At 49.6% G+C, this 26,461-nt stretch overlaps 1 protein-coding gene and 1 long non-coding RNA gene across 2 annotated transcripts; one reads left to right on the top strand and one right to left on the bottom strand.

Moving 5' to 3' along the window:
- Nucleotides 1-21,749: 21,749 nt before the first annotated feature.
- Nucleotides 21,750-23,940, bottom strand: LOC141729749 (uncharacterized). Its single transcript, XR_012581198.1, has 3 exons — nt 23,608-23,940; nt 22,929-23,079; nt 21,750-22,716 (listed from the first exon to the last, which is right to left on the bottom strand). It is a non-coding gene; the product is annotated as an uncharacterized LOC141729749 (long non-coding RNA).
- A 339-nt stretch (nt 23,941-24,279) lies between these two features.
- FOXE3 (forkhead box E3) lies at nt 24,280-25,771 on the top strand. The gene has a single exon (XM_005482341.3). The coding sequence runs from the start codon at nt 24,280-24,282 to the stop codon at nt 25,441-25,443; it is 1,164 nt and encodes a 387-aa protein (XP_005482398.3). The 3' UTR covers nt 25,444-25,771.
- Nucleotides 25,772-26,461: the final 690 nt, after the last annotated feature.

Raw genomic sequence — 26,461 nt, 5'->3', positions numbered from 1 at the left:
AAACTGGCTCCCAGCTCACAACAGTTAGCAGGACAAGGTCCCTTAAGAAGGGCAGGCTAATTGGGGTTTAGGAGAATTCAGTGCATCTCTTCAATGTGCCTCCAAAGTTAGTCCAGGTGTTTAAGTCAGGATGTTAATTCTGCTGTTTTTCCAAAGGACTGAGAGGAGAGGGTTTTTTCCCTGGGAAAATTTGCAATTTTTAGAGCACCTGCTCATGCTGGTAGAGGAGTGCCTCAAGAAAAATTTATCATAATTGTATGCAGAGAGAACCAAAACTAGCTTGGATGTCCAGTTGTCCTTGAAGGATGTGATATCTGTCAGTAGTCACATCCAGCCTGCTGAAGCCCATCTGCCCTGCAGAGTAAAAGAGTAGGTAATTTTGTTTCAGATGACATGTGTTTTTAAAAGTTAAAAACATCAGTTAATGACAATGATAAGGCACAAGTGACATAAGCATCAATAATAATAATTAAAAGTCTTAGCCTTAATTTCGAAAATTAAGGGAAAATGATGCATCCATTAACTGGCACTGTGATAGAGACTGCTCTGGAGAAGGGAGATTTGGGGTCTCTGAGAGTGAGGGTAGGTTTCTGCTGTCTGAGCAGGCACAGGGTCACCACAGCAGCTAATGAAGGTTGGAGGAGGCACATGAAGACCCTTAATTAGCTGGTTATTATTCTTCCATTATGAGCAATTCATTAACTGCGGCCTTATCTAGGCTGCTGTTCCCCAAGCTGCCCAGTCCCCTAACAACCGAGCTCTGGGGAAAAGGGGGACACGGGAGCCCCCACAAACAGCACAGGAGATGCTGACAGCGGGGAAATGGGCAAGGTCTTTGGCAAACACCCACATGTGAGAGTCCTTAGCACTAACGCTGATGTGTTGCTAATTGCTCTAATTGGTTCCAGCAGCGAGCCCAGCCCAGACGGGTGAGGACAGGCTTTTACCAACGGGGCTCCTCCTGGTCCCCAGGATTGGTGTGGAGCCGCCGACAGGACATCGCACACAGCGGAGGAGAGCTGCTCCTGCAGCCCCAGCCTGGGATCCGGGTAAGGAGCAGAGGTGAGAGCTCTCGGTTTGCTTTGGTTGGTGCTGAAGGTTTGGTTGTTATTGAATCCATTTGCTCGGGGCAGAGCTGCTGTGCCCTTTGGGCTGTTGTGAGTGTGGTCTTGACCAGTGCCAAGGAGCTCCATTTCACAGGGCATTACTGGGGACAGGGTGCTCACTGGGGCCCAAAACCTCGGGATTCCTTAGGCAGAGGTCCTTATCGAGCTAAGGTCTTTCCCATGCTCGCGGTTCCTTTTCCCCACCCGTAAATGCCCTGAAGTTCCCAAGCTGCTGAGGAGTTTGATGACTGAGGAGTTACTTAAGGGGAGGGCCTTTGGTGCCCCAAAACCTTCGTGACTGGAAAGCCTGCCAGGCACTCATGGAGCATGAAATCCAGTTAGAAATCATCTGAAGCTTGGGTTGGGTTGTTTTTGTCTTTTTTTTTTTTTTTTTTCTTCTTTGTTTCTTTTTTTTTTTGTTTGTTTGTTTTGTTTTTTGGTTTGTTTCTTTCCAGTAACCACAAGGAGTAGGAAAGATGGTTTAGTTTTTTTTTTCTCTTTTTAAGTGGACTCAGATTTCTGTATCATCTCTTGGAGCTTCATTTAAAGGGAAAAAATCCTACCCAACTCCCTCTGACTCCAGTATTGAAAGCTTTAAGGAAGCATGCCTAGCTCAATTCAATGAGAAAACTTCCTTTGCTGTTTCTGTACTGCAGGCTTTAAATTTAAATGGACAAAATGAGTAAAGGATAGCAAGTGAACATTTCTAGCATCCCATGAGGTTCTGGGGGTTGAAGCCACCACCAGCAGAGTCAAAAGCCTTTCTGGAGGTAAATAAAGCCCTGAGCTCTCCTATTCTTTTAAAGAAGCTGCCTCCCACGTGTGACCTTGGGTGTGTGTTGATGGGAGCCTGCTGCAAGGGTTTAGTCTGAAACCAAATCCCTTCTCCCTCTGCCTTTCTCCCTGAAATGGGAGCTGTCATCATCCTGTTCAATCTTTTAAGTCAGCCTGAATGCTGATTGTCTTTCTTTACTAAAAGGAAAGAGGCTGGGATGCTGCATGAGGCCGTGGCTCTGTTTTGAGGTGTGCTGTCACTAGCTCTGTGGCATTTGCCTGGTCTCCTCTGCCTTGTGGCTCCAGTGAAGGTGCATTCCTGATGAAAGGTTTGTTTTAGTGAAAGTGGGGCTAATGGGAAGGCTGGCAGCCTGTGAACAGACCTGTTTTGGGGGGGTCACTGTGGTCTCTTAGAGCTCTTGGTAGGGAGGGGAGGAATGACAGACACCCAGGGTGGCTGCAGGTCCCCCATGCTCTGTGGGTGACAGGCACCCTGGGCTCACCCCTCTCCTCATGGGTGAGAGCACAGCTCTGGGGCGGGTGAGCATGAGGCAGGCAGAAGTTGGGGTCCTGCTGCTCCCTGATGGAAAACACAGCCATGAAACAGCTTGAAACACCCATCATGAGTAACAAATGCACCAGCAGCTGCCAGGAAGCTTTTGGGGACGGACCAGCATTGGGATGCTCTCTGCTGAGGCCTGGCTTGAGAGCGTTGGGGTGATTCAGCGGGGAGATGATCTAGCACAGGTGAAACATAATCCCTCTGACAGGGATGGAATAAGCTCTCACAGCTTTCCCTGCTGAGTGCGGTCTGTTCCCTTTTTGGCCCCAGAGCACTTGACAGGGCCATCTTTAACCGCGTCAGTCAAAGGCAGGGGAGAAGGGAAGGCAAACAGGAAGAGCTCAGGGGAAGGGCAAGTTTGAGTGACCTGAGCATGGGGTGGGGACACAAACCACTGGAGCGTGGGTGAAGTGAATGGCTCCAGCACTGAAATTCTCAGTCTTTCAGTGAACACAAGGAGGGAAAAGCTGTCTGGCTCCAGGACAATACCTGGTGGCTTGCGTAGAGGAAGAGCTCTGGCACCGACCGATGTGTGAGGCTGATGAGAAGTGATCTGGGCAGGTCATTCAGAAAATCTGGTTTGCTGGCCTGGGAAGGACATAATCACCTGAGACTGATGTTATCTGGGAGGCTGTGTTGAGGAGGAAGCAGTGAAATGGGCAGGCAAGCAGCCTCAAAGTCAAGCCTTGAGATCCCAGGGAGGGGTGATGCTGGTGGGAGAGGGGATGTGAGATTGTGTTGTGGTTGCTAACTTGATCCTCTCTCCCCTCAAAAGGAAATTTCATCAAAATGTGTAGTTTTTAAGAGAAGTTTTAGTTTTTTTCTGCATGCACACCTTTGAAACTAGAGGTTAACATACCACAGATCCTGGCTGGGAAAGGGTGAGGTTCTGGACATCACTGTGTCACATCACAGGTCCCAAATCCTACAAGATCCCAAACTGTGGATTTCAGTAGGGGCTAGGCATCCAGCTCCTGATTAGTGGAGCTGGAGTGACTTTCCCAAAGATTCTGGGGCACAAAAGATAAAAACCTCCAAATCTCCCAGCCAACATTAAAGCATTAAAGCATTTTGTCTCTTCCTTAGCCTGCATTAACAGGCAACAAACTCATGGTTCTTATTAGCACAAAACCTTGTTCATATTGGCTGCTTTAATACTGAAATTGGTGTCTTTCTAAGTTAATCACAAAAATGTCTTGGTTTATTATTATTTTCATTGACATTCTTATTTCCAGATGGCAACGTCATGAATAGGAGGGGCCTGCTGAATAAACAGCTATTGCCTTTCTTTGTGAAGAGATTGTTTTGTTGTGCTTGCAAAAATGACTTCTGCTGCCATGTGTTGTCCTTTAAAAGCTAAAGAATAATAAATGAGCAAGAATCTCAGATATAGTGCCCATTTGGAAGGAAAAATCAGGTTTGGTATTGTGTGCGTCGTTCAATTTATTTTATGTTAATTTGATCTTTTTCTTTCTTATTTTGATGTAGCCTGATTAGTTCCACATGTTTTCCCCTAAGGATTGGACAGTAAAACTGCTTGTCTGAGTCATCAGCAAGATAAATAATTGGCAAATTCAAGGTCTCATCTCCTAAATCATTCCACAGTTGCTTGTGGCCCTCACAGAGCTCGGTTTCTTGTGCTCTCAAGTCAGTGTTTCAGTCCCCAGCTTGGGCTTTCACTGCTCCCAGGAGACCAACAAACCTCTGGTTACAGAGCCTCACATCAGCTTGTCTTGGCACATCTGCTGGAAGAGCACGGGGAACCGCTGGGATCCCGTGGTCAGGGCTGGTATTTACAGCCAGGGCAGGGCAGCCTTCCCAAAATGGGCACCCTGGAGAGCACCCCTGGCAGCTGTGCCACCCCCCTGCACGGGGCTGGGGTGTGGAGCTGCTGGGGCATCTCCTCCTCACTGGGTTCGCTGACCCACAGCTCAGGGATGCCACGCTGCCCTCTGTGACTGAACAGGCTGATCCTGAAAAGGGCCATCTCAGCATCTTTATCTCTTCCAGCTGCAGGTGTCAGTCCCAGGCCCAGCTGGCCTCAACATAACCCCACTCACGGGTCCTGTAGAGTAGCCATGAGATAGAAAATGAGAACATGAATCCCTGTGGTCCAGCTGTGTGTGAGCATTGGGAGGTTTGAGATGGACACGCACGAACACATTGAGAGGTTTGATATGGACACTGCTTCTTCATACGTGGTGGTTGTCTGGTTTCTGAGGGAAGCATGAATCCCTCTACTTAAGAGAAATGCTGGACTTGAGTTCCTCTGTCCCCGTGGGTTATTTCTGGCTTGGATTATTTTTTTAAGCAGTGCCACTTGTGTCTAGTGGAAATCATATCCAAAGCATAACCCCCACCACGGCTGGAGAAGTTGTACTGCTGTCCTGGGAGTGTTAAAGGAGCTGAACTGGATGGTCCCTTGTCTGGATATGTTGTTTTTGTTGGTTTATTTTGGGGGAGGGAGTATGATTGCGTTTTAAAATGAAAGAAAGTGCCAAACGCAGAATGAGAGACAGCTCAGTGGTGATCTCTGAGCTTAAGGAAAAACAGTGTAAATCTGGAACAGTCTTCAGAGTGGGCTCCAGGCTTCTTAGCAGCAGAGTCACAGTTTCTGCTGAATTGGAAAAATAAAGCAGCCCAAATGCTTCTCGTGAGAGGTCCTGGCCCCTTGGCTCGAGTCAGGCGTGTTTGGAGCAAATCTGATGCCTTGAAAGAGAAGCCACAGAGCCCCAAGGAGACCACTGGGGATGTTGGGCATGGGGATGCAGAGCCCTCCCCTCCTTTGCATGGTGTTGTTAAAGGAAGTGAAGCTGAAGGAGAATTAGTGGATTGTGCTTTGCTGGGAAAAAAGGTCACCTTAACACAGTGCAGGGTGTGATGGTGACACCTGTGAAATCTAAACTGGCTCACTGAGCTAAAGCTGGGCAAAGCTGTGTGCTTTGGTGTACGTGTCCCCATCAGGACCTCAGCTCCCTTGGCTGCTGTGGTGGCAGGTTTGGGTGTGGGCATCCAGAGCCCTCTCAGGTCCTCCTCTGGCAGGTGCCTGGTTCTGGTGCTGGGTGCAGGCACTGCTGACAGTGTGGGCACCTGCTTGGTTGGGAGTGTGACCCAGATTTGGGGTGGTGCTAAGCAGAGCATTGTCCTCTGTAAGACTTACATTATCCCAATTAAAACAGTGATGAGAAACTCAATGGGCACCTTCCTGCTGGGAATAACCTCTGGTCTGTCTTTGGCTCTCTTCTTGCTTCCCTTGTTTTTCCTGGAAGCAAATTGGTTGCGTAGCTGAGAGCTTTAGTTTTGTGGGTCTTGCTTTTTTATTTTTTTAATTATCAAGATCTTTGTGCTTGGGGAGTAGTTTCCTAAGAGAGCACACTGTGTGTCCATGTACAGCACATACCATGGGGTGTCAGCATGGGGCTGGGGAGCTTCACCCCTGTTCTGGAGCTGCCTGGGTGCTCCCAAGAGCTCATCAGCCACTCTGTGCCAGGGGAAAGGAGCTCAGCCAGCCCCTTTCATGGATATTTCCCATGCAAATGATGAACTACCCTGGCAAGACAACTTGGAGACAGCCACCAAGTCTCTTTTTCTTTAATCATTGTCTTATACTCAGTATAAGCTTTCTTCCTTCTCTTCACCCTCTTAGCATTTGATTTTGGGTCTAGGTGTAGCTTCTCAAGAAAACAGCTGTCCTCTCTATCAATGCTCAGACTCTTCTCATCCTCCTGTTCCAGCTCAGGAAAAAATGGATTGGTTCGCATTCTTCTTTTGGGTCTAGAGGGTCCCTCCATGTACAGTGAATATTTGGTGGTGCAGCAGAGGACTGGAACATGCAATTTGGCAGTCAGTGCAACTGGCTGGCTTGAATTAAGTGTTAAAGTTTTGCCAGTTGTCAGTGTGCTGAGCATTTTGTATCATTATAAGATTTTAGGAGTCCCAATGCAGATTTTCTATGTTTTGCTCTCTGAGATTTCTGTGGTTTTTCTCTGTAGAAAGAAAACTTGCCCAGCAATTTGCTGCACACATTTATGCCCTTCTTTTTTTAATGTACAGTGGAAACAAGCATCTGAAATCATTCTTTTCCTTCTGACAGCAACATCTGTAAAACCTTAATGCTGGAAGGAGGCAGGAACCGAGAGATTTATAACCCCCTGCTGAAATATTGGAACGACCTTATTTCCCGGCAATTAGCTCTGCTCAAAACATTTTTGTTTCCTATTAGAAGCAATCTACTAACATTTACATTGATGTGTTTAATAGTTGTTGGCCATCTCTGAACTCAAGCAGGCAAGGCAGGAGGAGAGGGGAGGAATATGCTTTGTAAACCCTGAGAGTATTTGTGTTGTATTGTATGTTGTCTGTGTTGATAGTGGTGAAAACATCCATCGTGCTCTGCTCCAGAATGGGAATGATATTGTTTGGGAAAGGGGAGAGAGCTTTGGGTGCTGGCCCAAAGCTTCTCTTTCACTTCACTATACCAATTGCTGGAGAGCGGATCTTGATTCAGCTGCAGCCCCTGAAGAGTGGAGGGGTGAGCAAAGAAGAGGAAGGAGCAGCACCTACATGCAAGATGGTGTAGGAATGAGTAAGATCAAATGGTGAGGAGTTGGATTAAGGAAGGGGTGAATGAATGGATCATTCCCCTTCTTCAGTGGATGCATTGATCTCCAGCAGAGACAGCAGCGCCTGAGACCTCTCTGAGGCCATCAGCAAGAAGCAGATTGTTGAATAGGTGGCTGAGCTTGGGTTTATTTGGGTTTTTTTTTCTTTGTGTGTTGTGGGTTTTTTTTGGTTTTTTTGGGTTTTTTTTTAGGATATTGAGAGCATGATGTAATGGGATGAGAGTGAGAATCAGATATTTTAGGTTGAGTTGCAACATGAGGAAAGCCTCATGTCTGAGCGCATTGATAGCCTGGGCTGGAAGTGGTGGCAAATATTGTGGCAGTATTGTTTTGTAGGATCAGAGGAAAGAAATGCCTATTTTCTCCTTGGCTTTGAGATCAGGAAGATTAATATGTATCTAGATGAGGTCCCGAGTGGATCTGAAAAAGATGAATTGTTTAATTGTTGAAAAACGCAATTTTAGGGATGTTGAAACAAAGTTGCACTTGAAATATTGGGGATGTTTAAGGACAGTGTCTTGTGTCTTTGTTTTTAAATTAACATGCTTTGAAAATGGAAAGAACATAAAAATTACAGTTGTGGATATTGTTAACTGAATGTGGGATGTCCTCTGAGGGGCAGCATGGAAGAAGAGATTCTTGGGGAGATGCTGTAGCCCTGCAGGTGATGGATGAGCACCCTTGGCATTCCACAGGCTTTTGTTGTCTCTGCTTTCTGGAGGTTTCCTTCACCATGAGATATCATTTTAGGAATTTGCTCCAGGATGGGCAGCAGATGGTGTCAACTCAATTTTGCTGAAGTCATAGATTATTCACTCACTTTGGCTGAAAATGAGCTTTTCCTGGCCCAGCTGCTCTCCCCACTATGCCTCAGTTCCCCAGCCCTTAGGCTGTGTGGCTGTGGGTGTTTTATAAGGCCAAGAGTTTAGCTGGACACCCAAATGGTCTGGGTTAAAAACTAATCCCTTTTGGGGGTGTGACAGTGAACTGCAGGCATTGGGGATGGTAACTTCTCAGGCTGGCTCTGTTTTGGGAGAGTTGTACATGGATATTCCATCATGCAGATGATCTCTCTCCATAAATCATCCCCATGGCCAATCCTCAGTCATGGATGTGTTGACATAAATACTTACTGGCACAACTAAAGGTGAAGAGAGTCTTTTGATGTGCGCCCCAAAAGTGTACCTGCCCCCTCTACCACCCTTGGGGCATGATTGGTGGAGTTTGGGGCACCTCTGCTGCATCTGGCTGCTGTGGGGGTGAGGGTTGATATCTCTCCTTGTGTATCACATCCAAGCCCACCTGGTCCCTTAGTCTTCATGGATAGCTGGAGCATGAAAATGCAAGCTGAGGAGTGGGACATCAAACCTGCAATGCTGAGAGGAGCCCACCTCTCCTGCTCTTTGCTGCAGAGGGAGGGTGCTGCTGTCAGTCATCAGCCTGTCTCACTCAGGCATTCCTGGCACAAGTCCCTTCAGGTTTGCCTCTTTGTGCACAGTCTGGTAATTCCTCCTGTGAGGAGTTTATTTGTCTTTGCTTTTTCTTTCTGAGAGGCTGGACCAACCCCCTGCTCCCCATCCTCCCCTCCTGAGACACAGCCTGAAAAATTATCCTCCTCTTCAGCTGCAGACAGAGTCCCTGGCACGTACCTTGGGCTGTCCTGGACAATCCCTGCCCAGCCAGCTCCTGCAGCAGCAGGAAAACTTATTTAAGCACCAGCAGGAGCAACACTGTGGCTGAACACCCAAGGGGAGAAGGGAGGCTGTTCAGGAATCCTGGTCCACTCAGCAAGGGATAAACTGGCCATGGATCAACTTATTCTTTAAGGATCAGAAGGTGAATGGCTGAAGCAAGTTAGTGTAGGATCTGGTGAGAGGCAAAAACTCAAGTGAGTTTTATGGTAGAGGTTGGTGCTTTTCTGAAAGGGACAAGTTGTCTTAAGAGCCTCTTTAATACATCTTTCCCTGTGGAATTATTTCTAATATCTACCCCACACAGACTAATTGTCCCTTAAATAGTGTGGCAGGGGAGCACCAGGGATGCTTTTTCCCCTCATTACCAGGTCTGTGTGCCCCAGACTGTGAGTGCTGTACCTGTGCTGCGCTGCTGGCACCACAGCAAGCTGAGGTTGGATTGGACTCTGGCAGCTTGTTTGGTTTGGATCTTGTTCCCAGAGCTTCATCTGGTCACAAGGGCTGTGCAGCTGGGAGGAAGGATTCAAACTGCTCCCCACTCTTAAATAGCTGAAGGTGTTTGGGGAAGGTGATGTGTCCATCTCACACATGGCACCAAGGACTCATCCCATGCAAAACTGTTCTGCTTGCAGGTGGCCTGGGAGCAGCTTCCATGTGTTCCCCCTCCATTTTGAGGGCATCTCCACTGCCTTTCTCCTCATCTGCTGGACAAAGAGGCTTTTCAGCAGTGGAGATGCCTTAATTCAACTGGCTGTTTTAACTGAAGGATGTTTCTCTGTGCTTTGGGTGTTTCTTTGTGCCAGAAAATGTCACAATGTGTGGGAAAGTCCCCTTTCCCTTTTCCTGAAGGACAGGTTTCTTTTCACCTCCCAGCTGCAGGCAGGCTCAGCACACAGATTTATTTATGGCCAGGGATGTGTGTGTGCTTGTGTTTATTTTATTTTTTTGAAAGTACAATGTTGTGGCGGCTGACAGCTAATCCTAAATTTGGGATACCTGACATGGTATTGAGAAAACAAACCTTCCTGCACTTAAAATGAGTGACAGGCCAGGTTTGGCCCCAGCAACCTTCAGAACTGGTTTGACCTTGCAACCAGATCTCCTGGGCTGACTGACAGCTTTTTACAGCAGCATTAGGGCTGAGCTGACCTTGTTTATCTGGGGATTCACCTGGGAGACAGCAGGCATGCCCAGGGATATTAAGTCTCCAGCTGAAAATGTTTGCTCAGGTATTAGGGGGAGAGTCAATTTAGGCTGAATGCCTCCTATGTGGCACCAGTCACTGCTCTGAGGGACACTGTGCCCCTGGCTGATGACAAGTTTAGACTTTCTCTAGAAAGTGGAATCTCCTTTGAGTGGAGCAATGCAGAGCCCTTCAACTCGCTCTGAATTTCCTTTCACATGTCATATTTTGGGGGTTTTGGTAAAACAGAACCCAGGTGAAGGTGCAGGCTGATTTTCCTGCAAAGGGATCTTGCAGCTGGCACCACAAATGCATTGGACCACATGGGCTCACTTTGGTTTTGTAAAATGTGACAGGTGTGAGCTGGCGCCTGTCCCAGCTGTGGTTGGGATCCCCTTTACCTGGTACCTGCCAGCTCCTCCTTCCCATGCAGGGGTGTGCTTGCCCTGCTGCAGTGGCTCAGGAAAAGGAGGAGGACAGCAGCTCTTCATCTTGGCTTGTGCAGACACAGAGAGGACCAAGCTCTGGAGCTGCCCTCCCCTGCACCCCAAGGATGAGCAGGAGAGGAGCCCCTGTAGATGCTGCTCTGCCCTGTCTGCTCCTGTCTACACATCTGGGAGCACCCAAGGGATGCTGCCTGCAGCCTGGCCCATGCTGATGTCACCTGGGGAACTAAGCCATCCCAGCAGAATGATTCCACCTGGTGTGTGACTGGTTGCAGCCTTTGATTTCCAGCAGCACACAGGTGGCACAGCCCTCTTGCAACCACTCCAGGTGAAGGCAAGGTGATTCTGGGTGAAGGGACATCTTGGGATTCAAATTTTTGAAAGTTATTTCTGTGGGCTTGCAGGCAGCAGCCTCAGTGTGTGAATGAGTGCCTGGGTGGCCCTGGCTGTGTCCCCCCCTCAGGAACACAGGGCTTTGCTGTTCCCTGGGGTCAGCCAGGCACCTCCACTGCTGGGATCCTCCAAGTTTCCTTCTCCTGCTCTTTATGATGAATCACAACCAATCCTTCCTTTTCAGGTTCCTCTGGCAAGGTTCTTTTCCTCCTACCGCAATAACTTTGCAAGAGTGAAGGTTTCATGTGCTGGCATCCCACACATGGGGGTCTGGACTCTGCTGAATGGGCTTGGGCTCAGGGCAGAGAGTGGCTTGGGGGAAATCTGGAGCTGGCAACAACATACATGTCCATGGTGTGACATCCCTTGCAGATGCAACCCTTCCCTGGTGTTGTACGGAAGATTTTATTTAGTTATATCCTTCCTGTTTTACCTGTTTGTAATCCCTGCTATCACCTCCTGCATTTCTTCTGCTCAGGTTTCACCTCAGCGTGCTTGTTTGGGATTGTTGGGGTAATTGTTTGCTGACTGTATTGCATATTTCCACCTTGGCATTGGCTTTTTGGTCCCCAGCCAAGGTAAGAAGGTAAAATGCCTGTGTAATGTGAGAGAAGACAACCTTGTCAGGATTCCCCATAAGCAGCAGACACTGAAATCTTCAGGGAGGAAGGCTTTAAAGCAGATTCCTCTGTAGTTTGTGGGGGCAAGGGATGCTTTTCTTTGACTGTCACAGTTCCACAAAAATTGAGACCAGATAGGACAATTAAAAATCCCTCATTATAGGCTTGACTTTATCCTAATATCACATTTTGTGCTCAAGTGTAAAGTCAGCTGCTGCTCTGAGGGACAGCCAGCCATAGAGCCTGTCTGCACCACCCAGAGCTGTGCCCTTCCCTCTGTTTCTGTCCAACCCAGGGCCTTAGGTGTCCAAGGAGCCTCTCCTGAGGCCCCAATGTCCCCAGGCAGAGAAGGGAGGAGGGCACAGGAGGAAAAGCTGCCAAGGAGGAGTAGGATGTGGTGGTGTGTCCCACAACTGGAGATGAAGAAGCAAGAAGCTCACTGGGTTATGCAAGTGCCCCAAATCCTGAATATTAGTTTCTCTTCCTGACCCACCCTGCTTGGCCTTCCTCTGCATCAAGGTCTCTAAAGGCAGAGAGCTCACATCAGCAGGAAAGGACCTTTGTATCAACCTGGGAAGGATGTCCATGCCAGCTGGTATTCCTGCATGTTGCTTCTGGGAACTGGTGGGGAAACATCAGCTGAAAGTGCCCTCTGGATGTGTGGATCCTCACAGCACAGCACCAGCACTGCTGTTGGTCCCTCCTGAATCATTCCACCCTCAGCAATGAGCCCAGCAAAGAGGGGAAGCGCTGCAGCAGTTTGGCCTGGAGGGCTGGAAATGTGGCTGCTGCAGCGTGAAGCCTCCCTGTGCTGGGGGAGCCTGGGATCCTGCTGCTGAGCTATTTATTTAAGAAAAAAAATATTATCATTTCAGGCGTTGGCAGCATGGGGTGTATCAGCCATTGTATCAAAGATGTGGTTTTAATGCACTTTCCTCCGCTTAAATGCTATTTGCCTTCTCCTTCAGGCAATTGAATTTAAGAAAACTCTGGTTGCCCAGGTTTTGTTGAACAAATTGGCCCCTGCACACACAATTCCCAGGAGGAGCCAGCTCTGCAGAAACTCTGGGAGCTGTCACTTCGGTGCATGGCTGGGATGGGCTGAACGGATTACCCAGCTCTGCATAGTCTGCTCTTTTATGTGTCTCAAAGCAGTGGGAAGCCAGGATAACCCCTCGGGGTTCCTCTGAGCCCGGCGTTTCTGGAGCCTGGGGTCAGATGACTGTTATTGTAGCCAAAGGTGTTTAACCCCAATTGATTTTGACAAGCCCTATTAGCCAATCCCACAATTACTTATCGGGTTTGGAGGGGAATGTTGTCGATTTGAGGCTGGATGCTCTAACCTGAGTGCTGCTGACAGGATGCCATAGGTAGCAAAGCTCTTTCTGCAGGAATTGATGGAAAAATCTCCCTGTCAATCTTTGGGGGCCAAATTCTGGCCCTTCCCCAGGGCCCAGCAGCTCTCAGGGGTATCAGAGTCAGCCCTACAAGTCAACAGGTCGGAATGGGATGTATGAAGCCTCCTACTGGGCAAAGTACAGAGCATCCCTGGGTTGGGCTTGTTTGTAGCACATCTCACATCCCAGCCCTGGGAAACCATGCAGACACCCCAGGACCTGGTGCAAAGCATGGGAGAGTCTCTGGGAAGCTGCCCAGAACAGGCTGAGGGGTGTTTGTGCTCCCCTTCAAACCGGCCTGTCCCCCAGCTTGGTCCCAACTTGTGGAGAGGGGAGATGAGGGTGCCTGGTACCTGTGGCCGTGTGAGCAGGACACTGCTCAGCATCTTTGCGTGCTCAGAACCAGTGTTTATCCCATGGGATTGGGCTCAGAGCCCCAAAGCCCTGCAGGCTGGAGCTGCTGCTGGGCAGGCAGAGGAACTGCCTGGAGACTTGTGTCTGTGAGAAATATCAAGTGATGAGTTCCCCCAGGCTCGTATCCCAAAGACGCCTGAGATCATTTGGATGTGAATGGGAGTTATGTGCCTGAGTAATCTCACAGGATCTGGGCTTAACAACATCGCTGAATTTCTTTTTTTTTAAATAGGGCAGCAACTGGGGAAATAAAAGCATGGTCTAAAAAAAAAAAAAAAAAAAAAAACCAAAACATTTAATTAGCCCAATATTTTAACGAAGCACTATTGCCCTGCAGGTCAGGTGTTTGCAGCCGGCTCGTCACCCATCCCCGGGCACAGAAATGTCACTGTCACCTGTACGAGTGCAGTTCAGCCCAGAAACGCTTTTGGGCAGCAGAGCTTTCCAAGCAGCCTCTTGGAAGCCGTGCAAGTTTCACACTCACTTTTGCGTCTCGGTTTCTTGGGGAGAGGAGAGGAGAGTCCCTTCTTAGGGAGAACAAAGAGCCGGCATCAGTGCCTGGCCGGGCTGGAGCGAGGCCTGGAGACTGCCCCGAGCTCTCCGGGAGGTTTTGGAACAAACACCTTGTAAAACGCAAATATTTGAATAGCGACGTTCTCAGCCAATGTGCCAGGTCGAGGAACAACTGCTTATGGTTTTTGCTGGCTGTTTGAAACTTAAAGGGTGAATGTAAGGACTTTCCAGAGACAAAAGCAGTGAATACACCATTTACATCCTCATCCTGCAGTTAGTGAGCAGGATTATAAACCATTTATTTAACAAAGGGACCCTAGTTAATCAGCAGTCTATTTATTGTTTCTTCATAATTTGGCAGTAATTCATAACTGTGTCTTGTTTTTCATTATGGGCACAATTGCACTAAGTGTGCTTGCTCCCCATGTACCATCTCTGAATTTTATTTTCCCTTTGGAAATTGCTCATATTCTTAAATAAAGGATCATATTAAAATGGAAAATATTTATTTCAGATGATCGCTTTCAAAAGAACCATTTCCTTGCCCTGTTTTGGATTATTAAATAATTTTCTATGTTTTATTGCAGGTTTTTTTAGCTCAGCCTTTGGAAACCTGGGCGACAGAGGAGGTGGCTGTAGGTGTTGGAAAGCACTTGGGGTCAGCTTTGCTCATGGATGTCCTGTGTAACTGGGTCAAGTCACTGAATGCCTGAAGGTAAAGAGGATATTTATGCTGATTTTAGTGCTATTATCAGTTATTTGGCAATGTGTCTCTGGTCTCTCTGCCTGCCTGTGTGGTGTGAAGGAAAGCTGAGGTTGCTGTGCTCCTCCCAGCCTCACCAGCCTGCTCTTGGCTCTGGTGGTGTCCAAGCCTGACTGAAGGGACTCTAGAGTGGAATTTGGAGATCCCATGCCCCAGGCTGCCTGGCTGGGGTTGTGGTTTTCACCTGGAGATCCTGAACCACCGAGGTGCTTTCACCCCTTCTCAGGCACAGAAGTCATTCCTCCTTCTCCAGCTGCTTGTGTGACCTCAGGACTCCTGGTTTGTGTGAGGAGAATGGGGCTCTTTGCCTGCCCCCAGTGCCAGGCAGGGAGCTGAGGCAGCAGCATGGCCAGGGAGCCATCCCTGGGCTACTCAGTGCCAGCACAAATCAGGCCACAGAGACCTGCAAAACCTTGAACTCAGTAATGTCTCTTCTCCCACCCACTGCAATATTCAGGGCAATGATGATATCAATGAGAACTCTTGCTGGTGGCTGGGACAGAAACAAATTACTTTCCCACTAGGAAAAGGTCATCTGTGAAATTTCATGGACAGTTCCCCCCACTCGTTAAACACCCCCTTCCCTTGGCTTTTTTTTTTCTTTTTTAAAAATTTTATTATTATTATTTTTTTGGTGTGTAATTGCGTGTCAGACCAAGTGCACTCAGAATGTGAGCAGGGTCTGATACAAGGAGGGTGAAATGAGATAATCCATGTTTTCATCATCCATAGGCCTCTCTTTTCACGGGCCGTGGGCCGTACTTTATTAGGCTGAGCAGCTCTGGGCCTGCAAGAAAGAGGAGCCCTTTCTCATCCCGATGAGAATAGTGCAGTGAATGGATTCCAAGTGTTTACTCAGCATTTGTCTCGTGGTTTATCAAAGGAATGAGGAGGAGGTGCCGACAGACCTTTTGTCCTGCTGATGTGTTATGACAATGTTCCATGAATATGCAGAATGGCAGAAGGGATTAGAGCCAGTACAATTCCCCTCCGGCGCTTTTTTTTTCTTTTTCTGCCTTTTTTTTTTTTTTTTTTTTTGCCTGGGATGTTCAGGGGTTTAAGTGTGACCTGCTCACAGTCAGGGCACTAAACATCAGATTTTCCTGCAGATAGGGGTGTAAAAATCCCACACTTGTCCAAAGCTGTTAGCATCTGGCTTGAAGGTTGGGCTGCCTTAGTCACTCGCTGCTCTTTATGAAATTTTGGCTGGCAGGAACTGCCTGGCTGAAAGCTTTGTGTTTTGGGAGACATGGAGATATTGGGGCATAATTAAAACTTGAGTCAATCAGTGACACGTGAAGCCCAGGGCCAGTGGGGCTGTGACTGCTGCTCTCTGCCCTGCTGCTGTTAGTGAAGGCTGGCAGTGGCACCTTGCTGTGCTTTCCTGGTGCTTCCCAGAGTCCTGGCCCAGGATTTTGGGTGTGATTCACCCAACAGTGCTGACACCAGGCATCTTCATGTGCTGTTTAAATGGGCAGGTTAGTGAGATAACCCTTGTACACACCTCTGAGGTCATGAAATTATCTCTGTGCTCAATATGGGGTACAGGGGGAAGGTGGGAGCAGACATGTTGTTGCACAGGTGTAAATCCAGCCTTTGGTGCTACTGACTCCTCATCTCAAAGTAAATGAGCCATGGCCAGCAGCTATCTGCTGGTAGAGTTCTTTTTTAGGTGCAATTATGCAAAGATGTCCCATAGAAGAAATGACTCTCCATTGGTTTCCTGCATCCCAAGAGTCCTTTCTGCCCTGCTGCTTAAATGCTCTGCTGGGGAGTTCCCTAGATACTTAAGGGAAATGATGACTTTGTGTCCATGTTGGGCCTTATCCTGGGAGGAAGGGTGTTGGACATGCTCAGCACTGGTCTGATTCTTCTTGTTGAAGCCAACAGACCAAAGCACTGCTGAGAGCTGTTAAACACACCTGAAATCTCCTCCAGCCCAAACAGAAGGTTTAAACTAGCCTGTCCCACCCTTGCCACATACATGTAAACTGATTGTTCTGGCCCTTCTGGTCCTGCCTTTCTGTTTGGGATTTTGGTTGCTCTGTGGAGTGTCTGGGAGACTTTTGGTCTGAATCAGAAGAGAGGTGGGATGCAGTCTGCTCTCTCCCATTGAGCCCATGGGAATCACCCTGCCTGTGATGAGATCTGCTGTGGGGACATCCAGTGAAGGCCACTGGGGAGAAATTGGTATCATATCCTCCTTTAAGGCCACTCCACAAATGACCAAAATCTAAGATTCTGTGCAATGACTTCAAAGTGCATGATGGTAAAGTGGCACAGGAGAAGAGTCTCCAGCCAGGACAGACTGGTGTTCATCCCATCATTTCCTACTGAGAAGGGAGAAAGGGATGATTCAGACTCAGATCCGACTGGATGGGATATTAAAGGGATATTTGAGCAGTGATGCTCTGAAGGTGGCCAAGGACACCAGGCTGCTCTTGGAGCGTGTGTTGTGCAGGGCTGAGGTCTGGATCCTGCACAGAGCATCCCATGGCAGGCTTTACCTGTGGCTGCTGTTGCCACTGTTTTTTGCCCTGGAATGGGTAAGAATGGGGGAGTTTCTTCACAAGCACCAACCTGAACAAGGCCTGTGAGACCCTCTGGAGCATTGAGTTTCTGTTTGCAGAATGAGGCATTTGCTGAGCAGGGGGCTGGCAAGTTTGTAATTTGAGTGTGTGTTGGGGAGAAAGGCGAAGAGGCAGAGCCTCCTTGCAAGTCCTGGCACTGGCTGTGCAGAGGCACCTGCTGCTGCTGTGGCGTGTTTGTCCTCCCTGCTGCAGTCCCTCTCCACCCATTGGGAACACAAGCAATAATTAGGTTAATGGATTTGGATGCAGTGATCCCAAGCCCAGCTCTTGGCTGGTGGCTCCATGGCAGCAGCTGGCAGTGGCTCCTGCTGGTGGAGGGTGTGAGCTCTGGTTTGCTCACTGGGGAGGCTCTTGTTTGGTCTGTGAGGAAAAAGTGAGTTCCCCTCTCCAGAGGCCAAGGGCCATTGTCCAGCCAGAGCTGACATCCCATCTGTGGGGTCTGCTCAGCTCTGGGATGTTCCATGATTCACCTGATGATGGGGGACCTGAGCTGCCTCAAGTTTAGTTCTTAGGCCAGCCAGATTCTGGAGACTGGATTAAAATAAAAGAGAGCTTTTTACCCCATCTGCCGGCTCTTGCCACTGTCAGCAACAGTCTTCCTTTGGCCTTTGGGGTGTGCACAAAAGACCACAGTTTTCAGGTTATCCTTTACAATCTAGACTCCTCAGTTGTGTAAGGAATAAAGAAACCAAAACAGTTAAATGGGGCAAATCCTTTCCACTCTGAGAATTCTGTGATGAAAACACGAGGGTTGGCAGCCCTGGGAAGAAGGCCAACCTTGGTTTCATGGGACATTCACAGCACAGACACCCCACTGCTGAAGCAGCCTGTATCACCTCTCTGCCTTCTCACCAGGAAATGATGTGATGAACACCAGTCTCTCATGGCCGGAGACTTTTCCTGTACCACTTTTCCATGCACTTTGAAGTCATTGCAGAGTCTTAGATTTTGGTCATTTGTGGAGCGGCCTTAAAGGCAGATAAGGCTGTCACAACCTCAGCCAGCTTCTCCACCAACACAGACACGTGGTGATCTCTTCCCATTTGGGACCAAAGGGCTGGGCAGTGAACAGGTGTGAAGATCTTTGTTCTTATTCCCAGATCACCATCCCATGGCTTCTCTTCTGTGTCCTGCTCCATCCCCACCATCTCATGAGACCCTGTTTGCTGCACAGCCTCCATTCACCTGGTCCCAGCAGTTTATGGGGGGCCCTGTCCCTGCTGAGTTTAGTGTTCCCCCTGCACCACCAGCAGGGGTTTCCCAGAGGTGCCTGGCTGGGCTGGGGGGATTAAGGAGTCTTTGTTTCAAAAACATTTTCAAGTGGTGAGAAGAAAAACAACCTGCAGGTTGGGCTGCAGGCAGATCAGGCTGAAGGTGCAAGACAGAAGGGAAATGTTTCCTGACAGAGGTGTGCTCCTGGCCTGAGGGGAGGGAAGAGGCAGTTATGGTTGGAGTCTGTGAGATCACTGCTGGCCAGACCACTAAACAGAAGAAAAAGAGAGCAGATAGTGAGCCCGCAAAGTGGAATTTTAACCATCTGCCCAGGTTTGCAACTAATTGGTCTGGTAGTTATAAGGAGTAGCAAATCAACGGGGAAAAGGGAAAGTTTTGCACTGAAGTCCTTGCCTGGGAGCTCTGGTGTGCAGCATCTGGGGCATTGGATCCTTGATTTCATTGACAAACCTGAGCAGGCTTGGGGAGCTGGCTGGGCGCAGAGTTTGGGCAGCAGGAAAGCCAGGAAGCACTGGGAAGAGGCAGAACTTCCCAGTGTGGGGAAGATTTGGGATAATGCATGGGATGAGGGGGAGGAAACAGAGTGGCAATGCACAAAACACTCCTGCTGAGTCCCCCAGTCCAGGCTGAGTTTCCCTGCCAGTCTCTGTCCATTCTTGTGATCCTCAGATGGATTTGTGCACTGTTTGAAACTGTAGGCTGGCAGGGCAGGTTCACCAGGAGAGTTTTTTTTACAAACACTGTAGTTGTATCACAACACTGAAGCCCCTTTGGGTTTCTATAGAATTTAATATTCCTTCATGAAGCCAAATAATTAAATATTATTTACTAACCCCATGCATGGCCCACACTTTGCTCTTCTCAGTGTCTTGAAGCCAGCAGGCAGGACAGCTGAGAAGCCAGGGAGAAGGGAGCAGCTCAGCCTGGCCCTTGTGTGTGGTCTTCCCTAAAGCTGGGTTCTGGCCATGAGGTATGGACCTGGGGCAGAAATTTAAGGAGTATTTTGTTCCAGAAAGAGGGAAAATGAAATACTTATTCACCCTAAATATTGAGGCTTGTCTTGAGCAAAAAAAGCAACAAAGTTTATAGAAGTGAAATCGCCAAAACTCCATACCAAAATTTGTCCCCCAAGAGTTTCAACAGTTGAAGTCCCTTGTAATCTTTTCTCTTTTCTTTCAAATTTAAACAAAATGTGCTTCTTTTAGGAACATTATATTTTACAAAAAGTAACAAAAAAAAAAAAAGGATTTTTTTTTCTCCTTCCATCCCCTTTTTTTTCTATAGGAATAAAAGTAAACCTAGAAATATTACATCAGAATGATCTTGGAAGAAAATCTGGACTGGTTATAATGGGAAAAACCCCAAACTTGCCCAAAAAGGTGCAGAATACTTAAAAAGTTTTTTTATCTAGAACTTTTCCCTGTTGTTCCACAGTTTTGATACATGCTTTTACCTATACTTCTTGGGAAGAATTTATTTTGTCTGGACCTTACTGTGCAGTTGCCTACAAATACATAAGTGACTCAAAGAGTTAGTTCTCAGGAAGACTTTATTTGCTTTGGTTATCAGTTTCCTGCATCTTGAAGACATGGGATAGCTCAGGAAGGGTGTTTATTTTGTGGCTCCTTTGACCCCAGCCACAGCCTGGTGTCCTGGGCTGGTTTTTGGGTGGCTGCTGGTCCTGAGCATCTTGGTGGCCCCACTCCTGGACATGTGCTGGGCTCACAAGCCACACAGTGAACCCTCCAGGTCTGCTGTTTGCTTTCCTCCTGCCTGAGAGTGGCACCCCATGAGGGAAATGTCCCAGGAGGAGAGGATTTCTCACACACTCCAGAGCTGTCATCACCCCATGCAAATGTGCTGAGCTCTTACATGGTTCTCCTCGGTGCTGCCTAGAAATAGAACAAAAGGCAAATGAGCAGGAAATGATGCACAGGGAATTCCACCTGAAAATGAGGAAGAACTTTGCTGTGTGAGTGACTGGGCACCAGAACAGGTTGTCCAGAGAGGGTGTGGAGTCTCCCTGTCTGGAGATATTCAGGAACTGCCTGGATGTGATCCTGTGCTCTGGGATGATTGTGCCTGGGCAGGGAGCTGGGCCCAGATGACCACAGTGCTCCCTTCCAGCCTGACCCATTCCATGATTCTGTGGGCAATGTGATTCACCTGCTGGTGGCAAAGCCTTCCCACTGGAGTACCTGTGGGGGAGGCTGTCTCAAGGTTCTCCATCTGGGAATTTGGAGCCTGGGTGGATTCAGACATGGATACCCAGGGGGTGGGAATGGGCTCCAGTGTGATGTCAGGGCAGTGCTGCTCCTCCAGCTGGCAGCCAGGGAAGTACCTGAACATTTGGTTGTTGTAAGTGATGGGGTAATTCAGGGCCATCCAAAGAGCACCATCAGCATGTTCTGTGTCATTGAAGCATCCCCTAGGGGCCACTGCAGCCTCTGAGGCTGGAGGGTGCCTTGCATTGTTCACTGTGGAATTTCTAGGGAGAGAAAGCAGAGAAGTCATTGCTATCAGGGCTCCCACTCCCTCTTTTTCCCTGCACATCCCAGGGGGACTGAGAAACAGATGCCTGGTTCACAGGTAATTGGAGGGCTCTGGAAACAAGGGGGATGATCCAAATGCATGTGTCTTGTGCAGACATTGAGGCAACAAGGATCAAACAAGGATGATGAACAACAGGGATGATCCAAATGCATGTGTCTTGTGCAGACATTGAGGCAACAGTTTTACTCAGGACAAGACAAAGCCACTGGTCTCTCAACATGGCTAGCTAAAGATCATAAATCTTTCACCCAGGTACTCCCATACTGCCTGTGCTTTAGCAGAGGATTGTTTTGATTTGGGGAAAAAACCACACATTTTTCTAACCCATGTGATTGCCAAATGTAGCTTGGATATGTGGCCTGGGTACCACAGATGCAATTCATGCATGGGGGGCTTGAAACAGAATCTGGCTGAGGGTGCACAGCCCCATTCCTCTGCAGTGAAACAAGTTCAGCTGTGCTATAAAGTGATTTGTGTGTACAACATTTCTAGAGGAGGCTGCAGCTCCAGTGCAAAACAATTCAGGAGCTGGAGGTTGAAATCTCTCTGTGTACTCAGGATGAACTGATGCAAAAGGCAGCAGATGCTGGCAAAACTTACACTTGCTTAGAAAAGGTGATTTATTCCCTTATCATCACCTCATTTTAAAGAGAGGTCCAGATCACATTTGTTTGGTAGCCACTTTCATTATTGTCTTTCACTTTTTAATAATTGATCTGGGCCAAAGAGCACCCTGAGTGAGAAAACATATGTGAGAATCAAAGTCTGTGTGTTCTGGCCTTCCTTATTCCATGGTAAAACACAGCTTCCTGCCTGTGTGCTCCTGCCCACCCCTGTCCTGCTGTTTTATCAGTCTGTCAAAGCTATTTTGACATCTGGGTCTTAACACAGTGACGTTGAGAGCAGTTTGAATGGTCCCATCAGCTTTAAAGTAACTACTCACCAGCTGGAGTCTGAGCCAGCCCATGGCCAGGGCTTCTCCCTCTGTGTGTAAAATGACATGAGATCAGGGCCTGGGACTGTAAACACTCACAGCAGCTGGGTCTTCACAGCCCATTGTCCATGAGATGTTTTTCCTCTGCTAGATCTGATCTCAGGTGCAGGCAGCTCCAGATCCAACCTTACGGGTGGGTTTTCTTTTTCAACTAATTTTCAGTTGTTAGGAATAAAAGCAAAACAAACCAAACACCAAAACAAACAAAAAACCCCACAAAAACAAACAAAAACCCCCAAACAAACAAGTGGGAGATAGTGAGGATAAATAAGGGCTGTTTGATATGATTGAGAAAAGCTGCTCTTCTTTTGCACTCCATAACCCTTTTCCCTCCCAAACCCATTCTTGCCTGATCAGAATACATTAAAATCCTTGCATCAACATGAAAATCTCACCAGCTAATGTTGGCAAAGCTGAAGGTTTCCATCTCCCACAGTTAGGTAACTTTCTTGTGCAGCCTGGAGTGATCTTTAGTGACTCCCTTGTTGGATATCTGTCCTGCTCCCCTCTCCAATGAGTGGAAAAGTCAGATCCTCTGGCTGAAATGAATCACCTCCATTCAGGTACTTGCTTGATTTAAATGTGTGCTTCAGGAGAAATATGAATTTTCCATTCTTTTTCCCTTGGCTCTTACAAGATGAATAAATGGACCCAGCTGTGTCTTTATTTGCTTTCCTCCCTGAAGATCTGTGTCTGGAGAAAGGCACCCTTCACCCTCTTCCACCTGCTCTCTCTCCTCCAGCCAGCACCAATATTCCTGTTAATCTTCATTTGGCAGAGTGGAAGCTGAGGCAGTTAGCTGAAACAGCACTGGTCCCTGTCAGATCAGGACCGGACCCACCATTCCCTGCCTGAGCCCTGGAGAGTGGAAGAAGAACCACAAATATGTGCAGGAAAAATAAAGCACAAACAAAACCACATGCAGGCACAAGAAGGGAAATGAACAATGGTGGGAGATAACCTGGATGGTGAATTTAAAACCACTAGCAAATACTCTTCTCCAAAAGGCTGGATGGCCTTTTAGCTCAAAAAAGGAAGGTAGGAGGGTGATAGGACCTGGTCAAGCTCACCTGCTTGCCTCTGCGGAAAAAGCCTTTCATTGTGCTCTGCTCTTGGAAATACTTTCACACAAGTTGCAAAGTTGAAAACTTCAAGTTTCACTCCCAGCAGGACATATGAAGGGATCTGCCACTGCATTCTTGGTACTTTTCATCTGTGTCCCTAGGACATGGACACATGGCCATGTCTAAGGCTGGGAGCTGGTTATAAAAGTTCCCCCTGGCTTCTCCAGCCCCCCCTTAATCAGTGGCTTCCCTGCCTGCTCTGGGCCAGGGGCTCCTTGGGCAGGCATTTGGCTCGGAGGTGACTCTCAGGAGCAGTGGGTGAGCACAGTGAGGAAGCTCACAGGTTTTTGGTGCAGCTCAAGCAGCCAGCAGCCCCTCAGCCCTGGCAGCGGCACATGCCGAGGATGAAAGGCTGCGGTTCTGCCCAGCCAACTCACCCTGGAGAACTGAAGAGGTTTTCCTGAAACCCAGTAGGTTCCAGAATTCCAGTAGGGAATTCTGAAACTGGTGTCTTCCTACAGCTTCACACTGTGTAGTGATAAAGATATCCTTATTTTCCCTGTCCGTCTCCAAAGTGCTGCCCTGTCCCTCATCCTTTGCCCACACTCTGGGCAGCTCTGAGCTCTGTGGACCATTTCCCTTTCTCCTGGGGAAAAGAAAAAAATATTTTCCCAGTATTTCTTACCTCGGAGGTCTCACCAAGATGCAAAATAACTAAACCGACGGGTTTAGTTTCGAAGACAGTCGCTGGCTCTTGCCGGCGCTGAGTTGGGGCCACCTCTGAGCGCTTTTCACGGGAGAAAAAGACAACGAAATCCAAGCGCAGGAGGGGTTGCGGAGTGAGGTTACCTGCTCCACTGCTGGGGGCTGGCAGCGGCACCAAAGTCGCCCCGGGCTGGCCGTCGGCACTCGTGTTTTTTTTGGTTTTTCTCCTGGGAGGAAGCAGCAGTTCCGAGCACAGCGAAGCGCCGCGGAGAAGGGCCGGGACGAGAGGCGGCGGCAGCGTTGGCCCCGGGACCCCCGGGGGAGGGACCGCTGGGGGCATGGCCATGGAAGGAACCCCAGGAGAGGCTGGGGGATTTAGTCCTGGGATTTGGGACCCCTCCCCGGGGGCCTCCTCCTCCCGCCGGGGCAGAGGGGCCGGGCGGGCCGGCACCGCACGCCCCTCTGGGGGGGTGACAGCCCTATATATTGCCAAGCTGCTCGGGACCGAGCTCCCCATCGCAGGGAGCTGCCGCCGAGCCTGTCCCCCTCCCCTTCCCCTCCCTCTCCCCTTCCCCTCCCCTCGGGGGGGCTCTTTCTCCCGCCGCTCCCCCCCATCCTCCGAAGAGGAGGAGGAGGAAGGTGAGGGCCGTATATGAACGCGGCCGGCTTCCCGTGCCTGCGAGGCATGTGCACGCTGCCGGCGCCCAGCCCCGCGGCCGCGGCCAGCCCCGGCTCCCCCGGGCCGCCGCGGGGCTCTCCGCAGGCGCCGCCGGTGAAGCCGGAGCCGCGGGGCACTGGAGGCAGCCCGGCCCCGCCGCCGCCGCCGCCCGAGGAGCCGCCGCCCGCCGCTGGGGGCCGCCGGAGGAAGCGGCCGGTGCAGCGGGGCAAGCCCCCGTACTCGTACATCGCCCTCATCGCCATGGCCATCGCCAACGCCGCCGAGAGGAAACTCACCTTGGGCGGCATCTACAAGTTCATCACAGAGCGCTTCCCCTTCTACCGTGAGAACCCAAAGAAGTGGCAGAACAGCATCCGCCACAACCTCACCCTCAACGACTGCTTCGTCAAGATCCCCCGGGAGCCCGGACATCCCGGCAAGGGCAACTACTGGACACTGGATCCGGCCGCAGAGGACATGTTCGACAACGGGAGCTTCCTGCGGCGGAGGAAGCGCTTCAAGCGCACCGACATCACCACCTACCCCGGCTACATGCAGAACTCGAGCGCCTTCACGCCCCCGCCCGCCGGCCGCCCCGCGGCCCCCACAGCGCCCTACCCCAATGCCCTCTGCTCGCCCGGCTACGGCCCTCAGCTCTCCGGCAGCGTCTTCCACCCCTACGCGGCCGGTACAGCCCCGCCGGCTCAGCATCCCAGGATGTTCAGCATCGACAGCCTCATCAGCGGGCAGCAGGCCCTGCAGCCCTCGCCGCCCTCCGAGCTGGGCCACCCATCGCTGGGTTTGCCCGGGGCCGAGCTGGCTCCTGCCTGCTCTGCCGGCAGCTCCGAGCCGCCCTGCTTCCAGGCACAGCCCGTCAGCCCCGGCTTGCTGGGCCGGGCCGGCCCCAACTCCCTGGCGTACCCCTACGCCGCCTCGCCCCCGCACCTGCCCGTGGCTCAGGGCAGCTACTCGCCCGGCAGCCCGCAGCTCTACGGGGCTCCCAACAGACTGGGCCTGCCGGCCATGCGGGCCCCGGCCTGCGCCGAGCACGGAGAGCAGCTCCTGGGCCTCTCCGCCTCGCCCCTCGGCCAGTTCGGCTCCAGCAACACGTACATGAGGCAGCCCAACTTCCCCGCCGGCCTGGAGCGATACATGTGATGGAACTGAGGGAATGGGCCCGACATCCCCGGGCTCCCACCGGCGGCTCTGGACAAGCGGACTTCTCCCTCCCCTGGGCTCAGCTGGGGTGGATCGGGGGTCCCGGGCTGTGTGCGGACACACGCGTGTGGGAGGACTCAATTCCTCTCTCTCTTATTCTGAAGCGGAGGCAAGGTGGTATCTGTCTGTCTGCTCTCGGAAAAGGAGTTCTGTGGCTCTGCCAGACAGGGCTTCCCAGCTTGTCCTTGTGCCCAGGGGATGCCACCTGCAGCATCGCACCCCGGGGGCCGGCAGGAGCACACTCAGGAGGTGTGTGCATGGTGTAACATGCAGGAGCTCCCTCTCAAATGGGCTTTTTCCTCTCTTCCCCGAGTGCCTCCCGTGTAACTGGAATGAAGTTATCAAAAAAAAGCCCCCAAACCACTAAACAAGTTCACTGGATTTTAAATGAATATTTAAGATGTTTATTATTTCCTTTCCCTGTAGGAAAAGAAACCCCAACTTGACTACTCCTTTTTACTATTTTTAAAAATTACTTTTATTGTTAGAAAGGACTTTTTTAAAATAAAGCTTTTTCTTCCAACATGACCAGTGCTGCTGTTCCTCTGGCTCTGGACAGATCTTGGCAAGAGGAAATTACATTTTTGTAACTGGTGGGAGATGGATTCGTGCTGCTGTTATGACACTGCCACATCTTAAATTTTTAGTAATGCTTCTTAAAGCTCTCTCTTTTATTATGATTTTCTTAAAACCAAATGGTAATTCCTATAAGGCTTGCCCACACAGCTCTTACTTGACTTGATAGTTTCCCATCTACATAAAAAGAATGTGTCTTCTCTCCAAAGAATCCCTTGCAGGTGAAATTCTGATTTAGCTGATCAAATTAGGAGATCACAGTTTTTCTTCCTAGCAACAAAACCAATTAAAAATCAAACTTGTTCACTGGCTGGGCTGCTGCTATTTATTTGTAGGACTCCCAGCCAGACAAGGTTTGAAGGGAGAACTCCCCATCCCCAGA

Source organism: Zonotrichia albicollis, chromosome 8 (genome assembly GCF_047830755.1).
Source record: "Zonotrichia albicollis isolate bZonAlb1 chromosome 8, bZonAlb1.hap1, whole genome shotgun sequence".
NCBI classification, from domain to species: Eukaryota; Metazoa; Chordata; class Aves; order Passeriformes; family Passerellidae; genus Zonotrichia; species Zonotrichia albicollis.
The sequence above is the reverse complement of the archived record's forward strand: the minus strand, read 5'-3'. Positions and strand labels throughout refer to the sequence as shown.

What these genes read in the sequence shown, in the direction of transcription:
- FOXE3 (XM_005482341.3), top strand. Translation starts at nt 24,280, where the DNA reads ATGAACGCGGCCGGCTTCCCGTGCCTGCGAGGCATGTGCACGCTGCCG.